This window comes from Pantherophis guttatus, chromosome 3 (assembly GCF_059756535.1).
Source record: "Pantherophis guttatus breed Tessera chromosome 3, ASM5975653v1, whole genome shotgun sequence".
Classification (NCBI taxonomy): domain Eukaryota; kingdom Metazoa; phylum Chordata; class Lepidosauria; order Squamata; family Colubridae; genus Pantherophis; species Pantherophis guttatus.
The window spans coordinates 98,423,181-98,443,242 of NC_142065.1; the positions used below are offsets into that span (position 1 = coordinate 98,423,181).

Genomic DNA, 20,062 nt, shown 5'->3' on the forward strand with positions numbered 1-20,062 from the left:
AGCACAAGATGAACTAATTCTACTTTATTGTAAGGCTACATTAACAGAATCTTGCACATCTGAAAGTGCAAATCTCTCACCATTTCTTTTTATTGTAGCTGCAAGCTCACCCCCATTAATCTGATTGTTCCCTGGGCAGCATCTCTTCCCCTTGTCTCCCAAGGTCATTCTTACATGCCATTGCAACTTTTAAAATATTTAAATATTGCATCATTAACAGTTTGCATTAGCAACCTAATGTATGAACTGGTCTCTTGATATTTTCAGTAAGCTTAGTTTTCATGATCTTTGGTGTTCCTGAATGTAAGCCAGATTTCACAACTGTTGTGATCTATGAGCTAACATGATACAATCATTAATGGATAGATTCTGCAAATAGGAAAAAGATCTTAAGAGTGCCGCCACCTTTATGAATGCCAGTTTATATGACCTCATAGTGAGATAATGTGCTAAATGTCATGACAAAATAAAAAGTTCAGTTTGTCTTGAAATCTTCATGGTTGTTTTTTCTTTTGCTTCCATTTTTTCTTGCAAATGGCAAAATATATTATAATCAAATAGTCACAATCAAAGCAGCCCCAATGTTTATCGGCATTCTAGGAGACCATTTAGGACAGGGGTAAAATCCAGCAGGTTCTGACAGGTTCTGGAGAACCGGTAGTGGAAGTTTTGAGTAGTTCAGAGAACCGGTAGCAGAAATTTTGAGTATTTTGGAGAACTGTCAAATGCCACCTCTGGCTGGCCCTAGAGTGGGGTGGGAATGGAGATTTTGCAATATCCTTCCCCCAGGAGTGGAGAGGGAATGGAGATTTTGCAGTATCCTTCCCCTGCCACGCCCACCAAGCTACACCCACAGAACCGGTAGTAAAAAAAAAATGAATTTCACCACTGATTTAGGATTAGATTAAACATATTGGCTGTGTTTGAATAACATGGCTAACCTAATTTAATAGTAAAGAGAAAACATTTGCTCCTGTGAGCCTTTCCAGAAAATCAGGAAGAACATGGAGCAGTCAACTATAGCAAAAGAAACTAGGACTTCAATTTCTGCTTTTGAATTTGGATAGACTTGCTCCCACTCCCTATCTCACCATAGAGCAGTAGTGAAAGATCAATGAGAGGAAGTCTCTAGAGAAATCCTGCTCTTCTGGGATAGCATTAGCACTAACTAGTATTTGTTTCTGTGTTAATAGCCAGAAGGGAATGTTAACTCTCTGTTGTCTCTTTGTTCTGTGTTTGCATGACTAGAGAGATTAGTTTAACCACAAACCATCAGGATTGTTTTGGATTAAAACTGATATCCAACCTGGGCGCTAACTTGTTTATAATATTCATGTAACATGCTGGCCCTCATAACCAGGTTGAGTGGATGGTGTGACCAAAAATATGTGTAAACTCCTAATGACTAATTTTGTTCTGAGATGTTTAAATTCAGCCAAGCGTTACTAAAAATGTATGCAGCTTTTCTTTCCCATAAATATTACAGTATTGGTGCTAAGATAGAAAATCATGGTTTGAATTTAGAATACATTTTTTCATTATGGAAAAGAATTGCACTCTCCCTTTAGTCTCTTGACTGTTCTTTTTTAAAATGAAACAAGACCCATATATTTCCATACACATTCCTCATTATTATCCTTTGTTCCCACTTACAGCACATAGGCTAAATGATGAATAATTGAGACTAGCCCTTTTTCCTTTTTTCAAAGCAAAAGGCTATAAAGATGCATTTGTTTCCAGAAAATTGTAAAATTTTGGGATGAATCCAGGTTTATTTCACATTTAACTAATTTCTTAATATATTCTATTATTTTGGTCTTTGATTGGGAGCTGAATTTTAAGATCTATCAGAATATATATGAATGTTGGCACCTAATAAAATATACTTATTAGAATAATAATAATAATAATAATAATAATAATAATAATAATAATAATAATAATAATAATAATAATAATAATAATAATAATTTTATTTCTATACCGCCCTTCTCCCGAAGGACTCAGGGCAGTGTACAGCCTATTAAAAGCACAAAGACAAACAACAATTAAAATTATTTAAAATTATTAAATGATTTTGGCTCAATATTAAAACCCCCCAAAATTTAAAACATCCAATTTAAAATCATTACATTGATAGCCCTGCCTGGCGGAACAGCAGGGTCTTAAGGGCACAGCAAAATACCCTGAGGTCGGAGATCTTACGCATTTCCGGGCGCAGTTCATTCCACAGGGCTGGGGCTCCCACAGAGAAGGCCCTCCCCCTGGGTGTCGCCAGCCAACATAACTTGGCCGATGGCACCCTGAGGAGACCCTCTCTGTGGGAGCAAACTAGCCGGTGGGAGGCTACTGGTGGCAGAAGTCAGTCTCGAAGGTACCCGGGTCCTATGCCATGGAGCACTTTAAAGGTGGTAACCAACACCTTGAATCGCACCCGGAAGACCACTGGGAGCCAGTGCAGCTCGTGCAGGAGGGGTGTCACGTGGGCTCAACGAGTTGCACCCATAACCACCCACGCGGCCGCATTCTGGACCAGTTGGAGCCTCCAAGTGAGAGGAGCTCTCCTCTTCAAGGAGAGCCCCATGTAGATAGCATTACAATAGTCCAGCCGGGAGGTGACAAGGGCATGAGTGACCGTGCGCAAGCGTCCCGGTCCAGAAAGGGCTGCAATTGGCGAATCAGGCGAACCTGATAAAAAGACCCCCTCACCACGGCCATCATATGCTCTTCAAAAGACAGCCGTGAGGCCAGGAGGACACCCAGATTGTGAACCCTTCCTGTGGGGGACAGCGATTCACCCCCAATAGTCAGTGATGGCACCAGCTGACTATATCGGGACGCCGGAAGCCACAGCCACTCGGTCTTAGAAGGGTTGAGTCTGAGCCTATTTCTCCCCATCCAGACCCACACGGCCTCCAGGCAGCGAGACATCACATCAAGGGCATCGTTGGGGTGGTCTGGGGTAGAGATGTACAGCTGAGTGTCATCAGCATACTGATGGACTCTCACCCCAAAACCATGGATGATCTCACCCAGCGGTTTCACATAAATGTTGAACAGAAGGGGCGAGAGGACTGACCCCTGCGGCACTCCCCATGCGAGGCACCTCGAGGTCGACCTCTTCCCCCCTGCCAACACAAACTGCGAGTGGTTGGAGAGGAAGGAGGAGAACCACCGCAAAACGGTGCCCCCTATTTCTAACCCCCTCAACTGCTGCAGCATGATACCATGGTCGATGGTATCAAAAGCCGCTGAGAGATCTAATAGGACCAGGACAGAGGAGCAACCCCTGTCCCGAGCCCTCCAGAGATCATCCACCAACACGACCAATGCCGTTTCTGTGCTGTACCCCTGCCTGAAGCCCGACTGGTACGGGTCCGGATAGATAGCTTCATCCAGGTGCCGGGGAAGCTGTCATGCCACCACGCTCTCAACAACCTTCACCACAAAACGAAAGTTGGAGACCGGACGGTAGTTAGCTAATTCATCCAGGTCCAGGGAAGGCTTCTTGAGGAGGGGCCTCATCACTGCCTCTTTCAAGACAGCGGGAAAGGCACCCTCACTCAGAGAAGCACTTATAATCCCCTGGAGCCAGCCTCATGTAACCTCCCGGGAAGCCAGTACCAACCAGGAGGGACACGGGTCCAATAAACACGTGGCAGCACTAATCTTACTCTGTCCACATCCTCGGTAGCCACAGGATCAAACTCCTCCCAGATAATATTCTCAAGTCCTACCCTCGTCTCCTCCCCTGGACTCATCCAATCGGAGTCAAGCCTTCCCAAATCCGAGTGACTTTATCATGCAGGAATGGTACAAAATCCTCAGCTCGACCCTGTCAGGGGTCTTCCTGCACTCCCGCCCCCGAAGAAAGGAGTGGGTCACCCTAAACAGAGCGGCTGGGCGGTTCTCTGCAGATGCGATAAGAGCAGAAAAATGGTTAGATTTCACCGCTTTTATCGCCACTAGGTAGGTCTTGATATAAGACCTCACCAGTGTCCAGTCGGAATCGGATTGACTAGTCCTCCAAATGCTCTCTAGGCGTCTTTTCCAACGCTTCATCTCTCTCAGCTCCTCAGAGAACCAAGGAGCCAATTGAGATTGGCATCGGGTCAGAGGCTGCAAAGGCATGACGCGATCCAAAGCTCCGGCGGCCGCACTCTCCCAGGCGGCCACCAGCTCTTCAGTCGAGTCGTGTGCCAGAGTCTCAGGAAACATCCCAAGCTCTGTCAGGAACCTTTCGGGATCCATCAGGCGCCTGGGATGGAACCATCTGGTCAGTTCCGTCTCCCTGCGGCAGGGGGAAGCAGCTGGAAAGTCCAAGTGAAGGAGCGAATGATCTGTCCATGACAAGGGTTTGATATCTAGGTTCCCTCTACCAAGATCATTCAGCCACTGACCAGAGACAAAAATCAAGTCCAGTGTGTCCCTCTATGTGAGTGGGGCCTTGAACTAACTGGGTCAGGTCCATGGCCGCCATGGAAGCCATGAACTCCCGAGCCGCCTCTGACGCCTCATCTGCGGATGGTAGGTTGAAATCCCCCATGACAATAAGTCTGGGGTATCAATCCCCACCCCGGCAATAACGTCGAGCAGCTCAGGCAGGGTTGCTGCCACGTGGCAGGGAGCCAGCTACGTAGTCAGCAGACCCATCTGCACCCCACGGCCCCACTTCACAAAAAGGGACTCACATCCGGCTATCTGAGGAACAGTGGTCTCCCTCGGACAAAGACTTTCTCTAATAATCGCCGCCACTCCCCCACCCCTCCCCTGGGCCCTTGGCTGATGAAATGCATGGAAACCTGGTGGGCACATTTCAATGAGGGGGACCCCCCTCTTGGCCAAACCAGGTCTCCGTAATACCTACCAGGTCCGCACCCCCCTCCATAGTAAGATCACAAATGAGGGGGGCTTTATTAACAACTGACCTGGCATTGCACAACATCAGCCACGGACCCTGGGCCTGAAACTCTGCGCAACCCAGGCCACAAGTCGCGCATTGGGGGCCAGAATGCGCTATTGCTCGTAAACAGCGTGTGCACACCCCCAACACATGATATGTCCCCCTGCGCCCATCATACCTGCCCCTCCCACTCATTATTTCAATTACACTGCCCTTCCTGTCGCCCCCCTGCTCCCTGGTTAAATTTCCTTCCACGACCCCTCTGCTGCAGCCAATCGACCCATTACCCCGCTCAGTGGCTATCTGGACCCCCCCCCCAGGTCCACCTTTGCAACCCCCTCCTTCCTCCCGTGTCCCCTTAAAATTTTCATTAAAAATTTAGATAAAAAACCCCTCAACCCCCTCTTCAGTACATGCCATCTCTCTGGGTTCCAAAACCCGTCATCAAGATAGGCCCTCGATAACATGGAGGGCCAGGCCTGCGAGAGGGGGGAGTCTCGCAGCGCGAAGAGCTCAGCCGGTGAATACATCCTAAAGTCTGTCTGGGGAAGATGAATGAGTCCAAAGATTCAATGGTGATGGTTAGAAAAAAGGTCCAGGAGAGAAAGTTCACCATTCTGGCACGGGTCAAGTGGGCTCCACTGTCCTCTCACAACAGTGGAGAGGGGTCTCAGGCCACTGCCCCGGGAAACCAGTGACCAAGCCACCCTCTCATGGCGGCTGGTAACAGCAGATCTTATTTGGTGACAGCTGCAACAGAAGTGACTCCCTTCTGAAGAAGATGAAATATTTCTTTTGGTTTTACTTCTTCCTGGTTCTGATGATTTTTACTCTCAATTTGTTTTAATTTCACTAATAAATAATTGTTCTAATTTTGGTACATCCTTATATAAAATGGACTGAACAAATGCAGTTGTCATCTATCTGTATTAGACACCTCCAGTATGTTAAGTATTTAGAGTATTGGGAAGATCATGCAGTAAATATTCTATTAAATATATGCAGCGTATCAGAAAATTTTTAAGAATTAAATTTTGAAATTTGGTGCCTGAATGAAACACCATTCATTTTCTCCCACATCTGATTTCATTTTTAATTTGTGCTTTTTTATCCTGTTTAGAAGAGATGGATTAATTTAATTTAGCAGTTTTGAGAAGTTGTAAATAAATTAAATCAACAAAATTCTTACTCTTTCTTATAGCAATATCAATAGCACTTAAACTGATGTACTGCTTCATAGTGCTTTATAACCTTCTGTAAGCAGTTTATAGAGTCAGCATATTACCCACAACAATCTGGGTCCCCATTTTACCGACCTTGGAAGGATGGAAGGCTCAGTCAACCTTGAGCCATTCAGAATCGAACTCCTGGAATATGCAGTGAGTTAGCCTGCAGTACTGCATTCTAACCACTGCGGCACCACAGCTCTTATCATTAAAAAAAAAAAAAAAATCAGTTGGTTTTTTTTTTTTTTTTTAATTTGATTTATATGCCGCCCTTCTCCGAAGACTCAGGGCGGCTTACAATGTGCTCAGCAATAGCCTTCATCCTTTTGTATATTTATACAAAGTCAGCTTATTGCCCCCACAAACTGGGTCCTCATTTCACCTACCTTAGAAAGGATGGAAGGCTGAGTCAACCTTGAGCCTTGGCGAGATTCGAACCCTGCAGTAATTGCAGGCAGCTGGTCTTAATAAGCTTAATAACAGGGTGCCTTAAACCCCTGTACTACCAAGGCTCTGTTTTCAGAAACTAGTAGTAACTTCAGAGTAATAAACTCTGAAGCAGCCACAGTTTTCCAAAATTGCATTCCCTCAGGAGTCATGAGTCCCAGATTTTGGACACATTCTTTAAGTTAGGGAATATTTTTAAAAGAAAACAAGCATGAGTGAATAAACTGTTTACAATAAACATTAAGAGAATTATATTGAGTAACACAAAGCTGATGAGTGAAACTGTAATTGTGAATGCAGGACACATTATTTCTTGATAGTGTTAAGGGTACCCAAAAGTCAGGCAGTGGTGATGGCGGTGGAGAAAGTGCAGAAAGAGAAAGTGTGAGTTGAAAGTCTTAGAAGAAAAATTAAGCTGCTAATAGAAAGTGAATCTAAAACTGGGGAAAGGATCTCCAAAAAATAATGAAAAATGATGGTGCAGAAATGTCTAGACTTACGTTAAGGGCAAGTATGTTTAGGGTAATGAGGTAAAAGAAGCTATGACTGAGGAGAATATATATATATATATGTCAAGAATAAGAAAGATAATGACAATTGCAAAAAAGGCAGTCAAAAAGATCAGGCAAGAGTTAAGATTTAAAGAAAAATGGTCAGCAATAGTGATTAATTTTTTTACAAAAGCTTTTGGAAGTAGATGAAGTAAATTAAACAAGGAGGTTCCAGTGGAGTCAGTGAAATTAAACAATAGAAACGATGAACTGATTCTGAATGAAACCATAGGGAAACATGGAAAGGAATAGTCTAGAGATTTAAATGGGAATATTACTGATAGGTCAAAGAATGGAATTAAAATGAATGTTATCAGTGTTACAATTCAAGAAGAAATGATGAAAAGCGAGCATTAACTGCTGTGAGTATGTTGGAAAAAAATGAGACTGCTGGTATAGGTAGACTAACTATGGAGGAATATTAAATTCTGACTATAGTTTGCTTATGAAGTGGCTATACAATTTATTTAACATTTCATAACTGGAATAATGGTATTATTGTTCCCTTGTACAAAAGGAGGCAAGAAAGGGCCTGAAAAATGAGTTGTGGGTGTGTGAAGTTATTGTGTTAAAAATGCCTGGGCAGATGTTTGGCCAAATTCTGATTAAAGGGAAGAAGTGGTAAAAATGAGCAAAATTTGGAAAATGCAGTCTGGCTTTAAGCTGGGTAGGTGGTACATTGTCCAATTTTTACTGATCAGCAAGTCATCCAGCAATGCCTTAATGTCAGAAGGAATTTTAAGTTTCCTGTATTGTAAGGTTTTTTTTTCTTTTAATTTAGAAAAAGTATGGAATAAAGTGAATAGGCTTGAAGTATGGAATGTTCTACATCAGGGGTGTCAACCTCAATTTCATTGAGGGCTGTATCAGGGTTGTGTTTGACCTTTGGGGCCAGGGTAGACATGGCTGTGGGCGTGCCCATAGTGGGTGTGGCCAACTTGACATCACTTTTGCCAGGGGTGTCTTTGATGGCCCAAGGATTCTGCCAGCAAAAACTGGTTCCTGAGTGGTCCAATTTTGGCCATGACAGCCTCCTGTCACCCTCTGCCAGTGAAAATAGAGCTCGAGGGGCCTCATGAGCCCCTTTCGAGCTCTGTTTTTGGCCGCAATGGCCTTCTGCCGCCCTCTGCCAGTGAAAACAGAACGACTCTGCCCCAAGCTCTATTTTTGCTGGCAGAGGGCAGCAGGAGGCCATCACAGCCAAAAACAGAACCGGGGAGGGGCACGTGCAACAGTGGTGGGTTGTTCCTGATACCCCCAATTCAGGCGAACTGGCAGTGGTGGTGGCGAGAGGCTTCGTCCACCTATCCAGACATCATCAAAAACACTCTGTGCATGCACTCTGTGCATGCGCAGATAGCAACTGGTAGCCCTGGGATTTGAAACCCACCATTGACATGCAGCCCCCTGAGTTCCATTTTATCTCGCAGAGGCACTGCAGGCAGTCCTTTGCTGTTTCCAGAGCAGCCCCTCAGGTTGGATCTAATCATCTCATGGGCCAAATCCAGCCTACAGGCCTTGAGTTTGACACCTCTGTTTTACATAAATAAGACAGCCAATTTGGTAGAGTGGTTAAGGCAACAGGCTAGAACATTTGGGGACCATGAGTTCTAGTCCTTCCTTAGGCACCAACTCACCTTTCGGCTTTGGGATGATCACTTTCTCTCATCCCAAGGCCGAAGACAATCCCAAGGCACATCACTTCTGAAAATCATGCCAAGTAAATTGCAGGGGTTTATCCAGGTGGTTGTCAGAAGTCAAACTGACTGGAAGGAACACATACTGCTCAAATATGGAGGTGAAGGTTGGTTGCTGAATGCAGTAAGAATTCTGTAGGAAGAAAAGGAAACATGTGAGAAGAAATCGCCTAGCAAATAGTTCAACATTAAATGCAGAATAAGAGAAGGAACTGTGTTGTCCCTTTGATTGTCCAAACTAACATTAGAGAGGGCATTAAAGGGCTATTGATTGGGAATGTGATTATTTGTTAATTAAAAATGAATAACTTTCAGAAGCTAGTAGATAAATTATATGATGCAATGAAAAGAATTGATTTGTAAATTAATGTATCAAAGACCAAAGCAACTTGTTTGATAAGGAAAATGAAAAATAAAAAAAAAAAGTGGGGGGAGGCCAAGTGGAGTTTGGACTGCTTGATAAAATTTTCTCTTAAGATGGGTAAACAGATGAAGAAATTTTAAGTCATGCAAACGCTAACAGAAAGTTTATGTATAATATACAATCTGTTGCAAAGAATGAATGTGCATCAAATGAAATGAAAATTACTGTTTATGTTTGTGCTTGCTTTGTATATGGAAATAAAAGTCAGGGGACTATAGAATTAAATTGAATGAGTTGTTTAAGAAACGTGTGGTAAAAGGGCTAAAATCAAGAATGAATTTGGACTGAACAAATGTGGATTAAATACAAAAATGAATGGACGGTACAAAAACTATGTTGGAGTGGCTTGGTCACAGAAACAGAATAAAGTAGAATTATATATGATATGAGCAGGAATCATTATCTTTCCTTTGTGAGATCTCCATAGTTGCCCAGGCAGCAATGTTCTTCTATATTTCCTCCTCTCTTACTATGTGGTTATAGTGCATACTCCTAATCACAGATAGAGGTATCTGTTTCTAATCATGATGATGGCAGAATGTTAAAATGTGCAATATAAGATTGTGCTATAAACTCTGCCCTTTTGTATTTGCATTACAACATCACGTACAAGTAACGCGAGGGACAGAATTTGCATCACAAAATTATAGAACATATTTTGTCCCTTGCCCTCAATTGCTCCTCTCTATAGTCAGCAATCACATATTATATTGGAACAAGGCCACACTACTCTGTAGCTAATTAGATATAGTTACCCTTCAGTGTTATGGAAGGAAAGTTAAAGCAATTGCAATTCAATGGATTTCACAAGTTGCTCTGCAAAGAAGTGAACATTAGGGAATTTAATGAGTGACAAAGTTTCAGTCCACTTTTGATCACATGGCAGAAATTTGACATGAAAGGAAAAATTGACATGAAAAGCTTTGTTTTGCAAGCATAACACAAATAAAAGGCATTTCTAATCAATCATTTGAACAGAATGCAAGTAATTTAGTCTAGGAAACTAAATCAGCTTGTTAATGACAGTTGCACTATATGACATGAAAGAAACCAACTGCATTATTTTCTTTTAAAAAAAGCCTGTGTTTTTCTCTCATAAGAATTATGTCTCCCTCCAATTTATTTGTTGATTGTAATGCAGGAGTAGATAGTTTAGTATCTCCCTCCCACTGAGTAATATGAATTCTAATTCTTACTATGTCTTGTGATTGAGCAATCCAAAATGACATCAATTTCTTTTTACTGAAATCCAAACTAACTTGAAGAGTTTGGATTTCTTATCCCTGATTTAGTGCTTGAGGGAGTATCACAGGTGAACCTCCTCAGTATACCATATGAAGGAGAAAAACTGAACTGTGCATTTTAAAAATGATTTTTCTTTCCTTCTAGGGAATTTGGCCGTTGGAAGGTAAACAACTTAGCTGTAGAGAGAAAGAATTTTCTTGGCTCCCCGTTGCCTCTTGCCCCTGAATTTTTCCGAAATGTAAGGCTACTAGGACGGAGGCCGACTCTTCAACAGATCACAGAAAACCTTATCAAGAAGTATGGGACCCACTTCCTGCTGTCAGCTACTCTGGGAGGTAAGATCATTTTTATTAAACTAGGTATACCTTCAGCTCAGGTACTGAAATTTTACTAGAACCATACAGATGGCCCTCATTATCTTCAGCCTCATTATCCGGAGTTTTGCCAATCTGCAGTTAGTAAATATAACCCAGGCCTCTTTATCTGCAGTCAAGTGTTTTGTATAGCCATGGTTTCAGGTACGTGTTTCTAATGGATTATTTTCTGTGATTCTGGAATATAATTTCCCAATTTCCATAGAGTTATTCTCTCATCAAAGAAGTTATCTGCAATTTTAGGCTGAAAATCTCTGCAAATAAAGAGAGTGGGATGGTGAATTCATTTAAAAAAAAACATCAAAACTCTGACGGGATTATATGTCTTTTTCGTTTTAAATAAAAGTCATGATGATGATAGATGATGAAGATTGATGACAATGATGCTTTAGTGGGAAAGAAAAATTGTTTGTAGGATTAGAAATTGCAAACCAGAGCAAATACAAGAGATACATTAAGTATGTTCACAAAACTTCAGCTAAATTTATTTATTTATTATTTATTATTGCGATTTATATGCCGTCTTTCTCCCGAGGGACTCAAGGCGGCTTACAAAATGACAATTTCCAATACAAATCACAATAAAATAAAATTAAAATCAACAGCCCAATTAAAACAGTTTAAAATTATAACAGTGTACAGCCAAACGGATCAGCTCGCGACGGAAGGAAAGAAGGTATGAGGCTGTCTTGAGCTTGGTGGGCAATCCATTCCAGAGGGTCGGGGCTCCCACAGAGAACGCTCTCCTCCTGGGGGCCGTCAGCCAACATTGCCTGGCCGACGGCAATGAGGAGGCCCACTCTGTGAGGGCGCACAGGACGATGGGAGAGTGGCAGGAGATGGTCCTGCAAGTAAATGCACACTTTCATGGGAGTAAAACAGTATAGACTTTAAATCTTTTTTTTTTTTAACTTAGCAGCATTCTACAATGAATGTCTTAGAAGGAGGAGGTGGGGGAGGGAGGTGGAGAATGGAGGGAGGGAGGGAGAAGAAAGGCCAATCATTGGCCGCCAATGTGACTTGAGATGGTCCTTTATTGTCATTGCACAGCAGGTCACAAAGAGAGTGTTTCGCTGTCTGCTGAAAGCCAAATATATGCTTGTTTCCACACTGATTATTTTAATGTATTCTAATCTGTTTTCTGTTCCTGGGTTTGGCATAAAGTGATTGATGATTGTTGTGTCAAGAGGAGGAGGCAATATTACCTGATAACTTCCTTGGAGGTTTTTTTTTTTTCCTCTTTTTTTTTTTTTTACTGATTATGGGATCCAAGGTTTGCTTTGGAGATGCTGTGCTCCATTTTTTTTCTCCACATTTCCATTTTTCCATTTCAGAAGGTTGCACTGAAAATATTATCATAATGCTCTGATGAGCTTCAGGATCTATTTCTCTTTTTGATTTATAAGACATTGCTGAGTGAGGTCATTTAGGATATGATAAATGATTTATCACTTTGTTTCTCAGGTTCAGCATCACTATACATTCTTGTGAAGTTCAGTGGAATCATAGAAATATTGTGCCAGCACCTGAAATAATTACAGTTTGGATGAGAGCTAGTAAAATTAACTCACTCCAGACAAAGCAATGGTATTCTTGGAGAGTTAACATAGATCTGAAACTTCTTATGGACATGATTTATTCTTCAAATCTTCAAATTAGATTTACAGCTCAGGAACAGAAAATACCATCTATTTTGGTGGGTAGAATACCTTTTATTTTTCAGTATACAAGGATTGATAGAAGTTTGAGAAAAATTGGTGGAATTATGCAGCAGGAAAGATCATTGGTTCTCAGAACTGTTCATGCAGGCAGCTATCCCCCCTCAAAGTGACAATGGAGACAAAAAGCATTTTATCCTTTGGTGAGTGTTTATATTAAAGATAATTTTTGAGATTGAATAGCCTTCTGCTGGCCAACTTGGCAAACAATCTTATAAAAAAACCTGCTCATCTTCAATTCATTTTCTGCAGGCAACATCTCAGCTGTATGTGGAGAAAATGACAGTCCCTTCATCCTGTTTAGTCCTTTCTAGATGCAACTTCCTTTTGTCATTTAAGATTACAACATTTTAAGCTTCCTCCATTTTTTTTGTAGAAAAGTACCAAATGGATGAAAAATGAAAGCATTCCACCTATATTTATGTCCTTTACAGTGTGTGTGCCCATTGTGCCATGATTGACAGTTCAATTGAACAAAATTTATAAAATACTGATAAAAACATGCTACGTTTTTCAGTTTCAGGCTAAGAATAAATTGTGCCAGAAATTGCCCATTTTGAAGTGATATACATTTCAAAATGGCATTCAGTCAGTCTCTGGCTGAAATGCTGCGCCCATAAAGTTTCTTGCCCATACAATTTTACTAAAAGTGTTTTGTTCAAGTTGGACTGAAAACTATTGAAACATTTTTTGGAGGAATATATTGCCAACTGTTTTGAATGATTCAAAATCATAGTAGAGTCAATCTTTATTTCCTCCTGAAACATGGAAATGCAGGTTGTGCATTTCTTGAGAAACCATTTTAAGGCAAGAAACATGCTGATGCCATGGGTTCTCTTGTGTTCTCCTGATCCCGTTCTTGCCCTCCTCTTGACCTTGATATCTGACAAAGGCCTTTTTTTCCGCCCTATCTTGGACTTTTCCATCAAAACAAAGTTATTCCAAAGCAAGGAGTATTTTGAGGGCTACCTTAAAGAATGACTGAATCTCTGAGAGTGGACAAAGCTGTGGTGGGTTTGGAGACTTCTTGTTATCAGGTTACAAGAAATGGATTAAAAAAGAGGAATTAATTTTATTTTTTAATTAACAATTAAGTCTACATAAAAGGGAAAAATGTTTTAAGGTTATTACACCCTAACAATTTCCCAAGAATTGTTTGTATGACCTTGAGCCTAAAATGAAAAGATTTCCATGTTATAAAAGGCAACATTTCAATAAATTATTTTCTACCAGCTCCTCGGGAGGTTTAAACTTCTGTTATGATCACACAATCCTCTCAGAAGGTCATCTTGTCATATGAATATTGAAAAGAAAATTCAATATTCACCTAACTCAATTCTGGTGCTCTTTTACCCTGTGGGTGATGTCTGATATGCATTTAATATTTGCAGACACTTTAACGCCTAATAAATATTAATCAAGATGTGTATTTCTTAATGGAAATTATGTCAAAAAGGAGAATTGGGAAGCTGGTATCTTGCAGACATCAAATGTGAAAGGAAACATTACATTCAATTGTGCCTGACAATTGAAGACTTATAAAAAAGTCTTAAGAATATAACATTCATATGTGGTTATCAGATAGGCAAAAATGCTGACTTATGTAGGCATCTGTCTAAAACATATAGAAACAACAACAACAACAACAACACATTACACAATTTCTATACTATACCAGTCTCTCAACTATGGACTATGAGATAGACTAGACTAGACTAGACTAGACTAGACTAGACTAGACTAGACTAGACTAGACTAGACTAGAATAGAATAGAATAGAATAGAATAGAATAGAATAGAATAGAATAGAATAGAATAGAATAGAAGAACAACAGAGTTGGAAGGGACCTTGGAAGTCTTCAAGCCCAACCCCTGCCTAGGCAGGAAACCCTATACCACTTCAGACAAATGGTTATCCAACATCTTCTTAAAAATTTCTAGTGTTGGAGCATTCACAATTTCTGTAAGCAAGTTGTTTCACTGATTAATTGTTCTAACTGTCAGGAAATTTCTCTTTAGTTCTAAATTGCTTCTCTCCTTGATTAATTTCCACCCATTGCTTCTTGTTCTACCCTCACGAGCTTTGGAGAATAGTTTGACTCCCTCTTCTTTGTGGCAATCCCTGAGATATTGGAACACTGCTATTATGTCTCCCCTAGTCCTTCTTTTCATTAAACTAGACATACCCAGTTCCTGCAACTGTTCTTTATATGTTTTAGCCTCCAGTCCCCTAATCATCTTTGTTGCTCTTCTAAGTTGAGTTCTTAGAAATGCATGTTTATATATGCATTACATATATCCTATAATCTTTTGTCTATTGGCTTGATACTAATTCTCATCTAATTCAGTGTATCTTCTGGACTGAATTTTGAAATGGCCAAGTTGGTACCCTTAGGAATGCATGTCTTCAATCTGACATGCTTTGAAAGTTACTATAGCTATGTTTACTACTTCAAGATGAAATTATTGAAAATTATGTAGGAAATAACTATGTTGAGCCTGAGGAAGGGGTCAAATGCATCATCAGCCTTGAGCTTCTTTGTACCTAAAAGAGATCTAAATCCAGTCTACCTTTAATTCCATTGACTCTTATCTACTGCCAATTTGCTTTGACTGTTAGTAGTTTGGATTCTTGTAGAGAACTTAAGCTTAAATTCCATATAGTCCTCAATTTACTTAATTACATGATTCAGACTTCTTTAGAAACAGTAAGGTTGTATCAGAATTTAATCCTGAGATTAGGGCTTCAACTATTCACCATATTCTCAAATAAACGTTTGCATATATGTCAAATAGTCTTGATATATTTTATTGACATTTGGTCTCTAGGGACAGTAATATTTAATATCCAATATGCAACTATATATAGCAGTTCACTGGAATTTAGAACACTTGAAAGTCAAAATTAAAAGAATTGTCATAATTGGAATCCACATCAATAAGAGATGAGACACCTGAGTGGGAGTTAATTACAGTAAAGAGCTGTGTCTTTTGTATGAATCAGGTCTTGTCTTGAATCATTTGTCTGAGGGTTTATTATAGATGAGACAGATCTGCCACAAATGCAGACACTGTATCCCTTGTGCTCTGCTTTTTAAAGATTTGATTAAAAAATAGGTTTCCCCAAAGAAATGTTTCTCTTTCCCCCAATTGTACCTATATTTTCAACGCCTTGTCAGTAAGAAAGGAGAATGCCACTGTTGCTTTTTGTGTTCTTTAGTAGAGATGCCAAACATTGGTATTCACAGGCAGGAAAGCCAGCTTCGCAAATGGATGCACAATAATTTGATTTGCCTCTGCCATTCTGTCTCCCTTGGACAACTAAGGGATATCTAAAATGTTCCCAGGATCTCTGTATATATGGGCACTGAAGAAGGTTGCCCGTGGAAACTTAAGACAAGTTTTTGTTGAGTTTTGTTTTTAAAGCTATTCTGAGGAAATACAGCCAGTGGCATTTCAAGCCATTCTTTTCTTATTTGACTAAGGTGATTTTTCATGACTAAGATTTTTTGTTAAATGTTGTTTCAACTCAAATGCAGTATTTTAAAGTACACTAACCAATAAACCTTTCTGCTGAGTAAAACAAAGTGGTATGACTTTATAGATTATAAATTATAGATTATATCTGACAAACATTCCACCTGCTTTAGGAATATTTTAATTTTCAATGAAAATTGAAAGTAATAGTATATAGTATATACTAATATTTTGTCTATCTATCCAGCTCTCTCCCTCTCTCCCTCTCTCACTCTCTCTCTCTCTCTGTCTATTTATTGCAACCATGTCCATGAAGGTTAGTCTAGTTTATAATTATAAATAACAATTTATAAAACTGGGGAGGTAGCCTTCTAAAGTTATATCCTGTCAATATTTCACATATATTATTCATTTGTTCTCTCTCTATTATTTATTTATTTATTTATTTTGTTTATTTATTTATAAAATTTATTGGTTATCCATCTTACCATAACTTTGGGCGTCTTATACTCATAAATTATTAATGTTTGTTCTATGCTTTGTAAATTATATTTAAGTAAGAAATGTTTGCGTTTGTTTTCATATACAGTACAATATATAACTTTTGACCCCTCCAGTTACCCATTTCTAATAAGTAAACTTCTCCAAAAATCCTCTCTTTTTTATACATACATGGATTTTGCAAAGGTATACTTTTTGTATACGGTGTTCCTAAATAATTGCTGTTCTATATGAAGTTTTGACTCAAGAAAAAAAAAACAAACTTAAATGCAGTTCTGGATTGGAGAGTCTGCCCTGGCAGATTATGCCAATTTGAATGTAAAATAAATCAGTGACTCCCCCCCTCTTAATGTACAGTTTAGCCCAAAAAAATTCTAATACTGATTAAAGGTTCCTATCCACAGCTCTGTTGCTTTATATAAGATTAAAAATGTCAGATATACAAAAGAATTGCAAATCATAGTTCATAGTATTTCCTAAAGGACTTGATTATCTCAGTAAAACTCTCTCAGTTGAACATTTGCAATAGGATAAAATAACAATACACAACTGCAATATAGTAAATGTTGAAATAGAGGGAGAAATATGTTTGTATTGTGCAGAACAGCATCTGAAAGGTACTAAAATCTGCAAGATGGCAGATGTAATATTATAACCCAAGCAGTGACTTTTTTGTACAGATCTGTGATGTTGATGCATGCACAAAAGCGGCAGGACATATCCTGCCAAATTGCAGGTTTTAACTTTCCAAAACACACTTTTGTTAGGTTACTTATGCTTTCATAAATGTGACCAATATATTTTGCCTTGCTGCTTCTCCAAAATAGATAATTACCTTCTGTGCAATTTATGTTCCTTGCATCACTAATAATTTTACAGAATGAGAAGACAGGCTTCAAAAATATGTCTACATTAAAGCAAAAGTAAGGGGAACAAACAGAAAACAATTCCAAATGTTTCAATCATCAGAACATCTATTATTATGCACAATGTAAATATAGGCTCCCAAATGATGTTTATGAATATTTAGCTAAAGCTGTCAGGCATTATTATTTTAGTAATGGCTTCAATACAGGGCCTTATAATTTACATCTCTATTGAACTAATTCATATAGCCATTTCTAAGATCTTTATGAATTTAATTCAATATTGCAACCTGCCGTTTCCTAATTCTTCTTCAGCTCTTTCTGAAATGATGCAGCATGACAATGCATTTCTGTTAATTTTTTGACACAAAATAAAAATGAAAAGAGGAACTCTCCTAGTCTGTGTGTATTTTGAAGAGATTGCAGGAATAAAAATTTGCAGGATGAATTAGATAGATAGATAGATAGATAGATAGATAGATAGATAGATAGATAGATAGATAGATAGATGACAGACAGACAATCATTGAATATGGGCAAAGGCAAGTTTCTTGGGAAGAAGTATCATGAGTCTTACTTCTGAATAAATATATATAGGTTCATTATTTCAGTTTCTATCCTGATCAAAAAAATTGGGGTGGGTAGGGGTGGGATGGAAATATAACAAAGCAGCAGTTCTAGTCTCTCTACTCACATCATAACTCACATGATATAATGTCTCATTTGGTAATGCTTTTTCCTTCTCTCAATATAGGAATTTGCCAGCCATGCAGGCTTAGGTATAGAGCTGACAGATAGGATAACATCAAAGCACATGTTATTTATACATTGAAAAGAGGTCTGTTTTAAATCTTCAACATCTCTCCAGAGCTGAGAAAGCAAATACTGTCTCAAGAATTCACAATGTTTTAGTTCCACTAGGTAGACCAGACCAGAAAATCAATCCCGTAAGAAGATTAGCACTATGCTTTATTGAGATATAATAATAGAATCTTGCTTATTTCTGTTATGGTCACTTTCCTTACTTGCTGCAAATTGCCAACATAAATGTTTTAACTGTGAAGAATTAATCCTAACTGAACAGTAGCTTGAGCAATCCAAAGATAATGGAAATGTTGGTCTGCCATATGAATGGCAATTTTTCTAGTTATGAATTTGTGTCCACAAGAACATCATCATTAGAGTATGGTCATCATTCTGGATAGTCTGCCAATCCCATGACTCAGTAACTGAATCACCTGGCAATTTCTTTTTCCTGTGAATGAGACTTATAAAAATAACAAAAAACAAATATACTTCAGTTTTACTTAGGGCTAGTGAAGCAAAATTCTCTAGAATTGTTATAAATACTGTTTTAAGAAATATTGAATAAATATAAACAATTAAGGCTGTAGAGTATTTTTTCCCAGTCCTTTTGCTGTTCTGTTAATTTTCCTTCCATAGTTCTCTAAATCACAAATATACATTTTACATTTGAACCTTAATTTGCAATAATTATTTCACATTAGATTCTACATTAATTTCTGTGTTGATATTAATATGGAATTCTTAAAGATCTATTATTCAATTTTTATTTTGTTTCTTTCATAGACAGCATAGATGAAGAGTATAAAATAAAGCTATTAATATTTAAAGCTAGTTACATATAAGCAATAGCTTATTTTAGCTTGTTATTGATCCTGTTAGGCTTTAGATAAGAGTAATTTCCAATGTTATTTCTAGAATCTTACTAACTAAAGATATTATGAACAGAATCTGCAATCAATGGATATGAATAGGTCAACATGTTCACTTTATATCTGCATTAGATTGTGGTGCAAAGCAAACAACATCACCCAACAAAATGATCCTAACGTATATTAACACATGCTTTTGCTGTGCATTATTGTTACATATACTCATTTTTGTATTGTCATTCTATAATAGAAAACAATTGATATATTACTTTAATTAATATAGACATTTTGTGTATACCTTTAGTATACCTTCTCTTTTGATTGGTGAACAGCAATGTCAAAAGTATGGAAAGTAGTAAACATTATAGAAAAAAAATGTTAATTTGAAAGGACAATTGTCTTTTGGTTTGTTCAAAATGCAGACCAAACAAAATTGTCTTCTAACTATCTAGATATTTTTTGTGCCAGAGTTCCTACTTCTAGTCATATCCTTGCAGATGAGATGCATAGGATTAATGCTAGTTATGTCATAAAAAACAAACAAACAAACAAACCAAAGACAAAATAAGTGCTGTAAACTTCTTTGACTTTTTTCTGGTATTGCTTGCACAGGAGAAGAGTCTCTCACAATTTTTGTGGACAAGCGGAAGCTGAGTAAAAGAACAGAAACAAGTGATCCCAGCATTAACAGTACCACAGTGACTCTGGAAACACTACACCAGCTGGCGGCCTCTTACTTTATTGACAGGGACAGCACCCTGAGAAGACTTCACCATATTCAGATTGCTTCCACTGCTATAAAGGTATGAAAACATTCTGCAACCCTTCAGTGCAAAACTGCATTTTATATATCTATATCTGTCTGTCTGTCTGTATAATATAATATAACAAGGTAGATTTAGGCTTAGAATTTAGACTTAAAATAACGTCATTGTCACTTTGAATGTACACTAATTG

The 20,062-nt window shown here is 38.8% G+C and overlaps 1 protein-coding gene across 2 annotated transcripts in view; it reads left to right on the top strand.

Annotated features, from left to right (window-relative positions):
* The window catches only part of BRINP3 (BMP/retinoic acid inducible neural specific 3), a 297,673-nt gene that overhangs the window by 184,174 nt on the left and 93,437 nt on the right, over positions 1-20,062 (top strand). For both annotated transcript variants that reach the window (XM_034409600.3, XM_034409601.3), the window contains exons 3-4: positions 10,638-10,828; positions 19,718-19,908. In XM_034409600.3, coding sequence (XP_034265491.1) covers positions 10,638-10,828; positions 19,718-19,908 — 382 coding nt within the window. The remainder of the gene's footprint in view (positions 1-10,637; positions 10,829-19,717; positions 19,909-20,062) is intronic.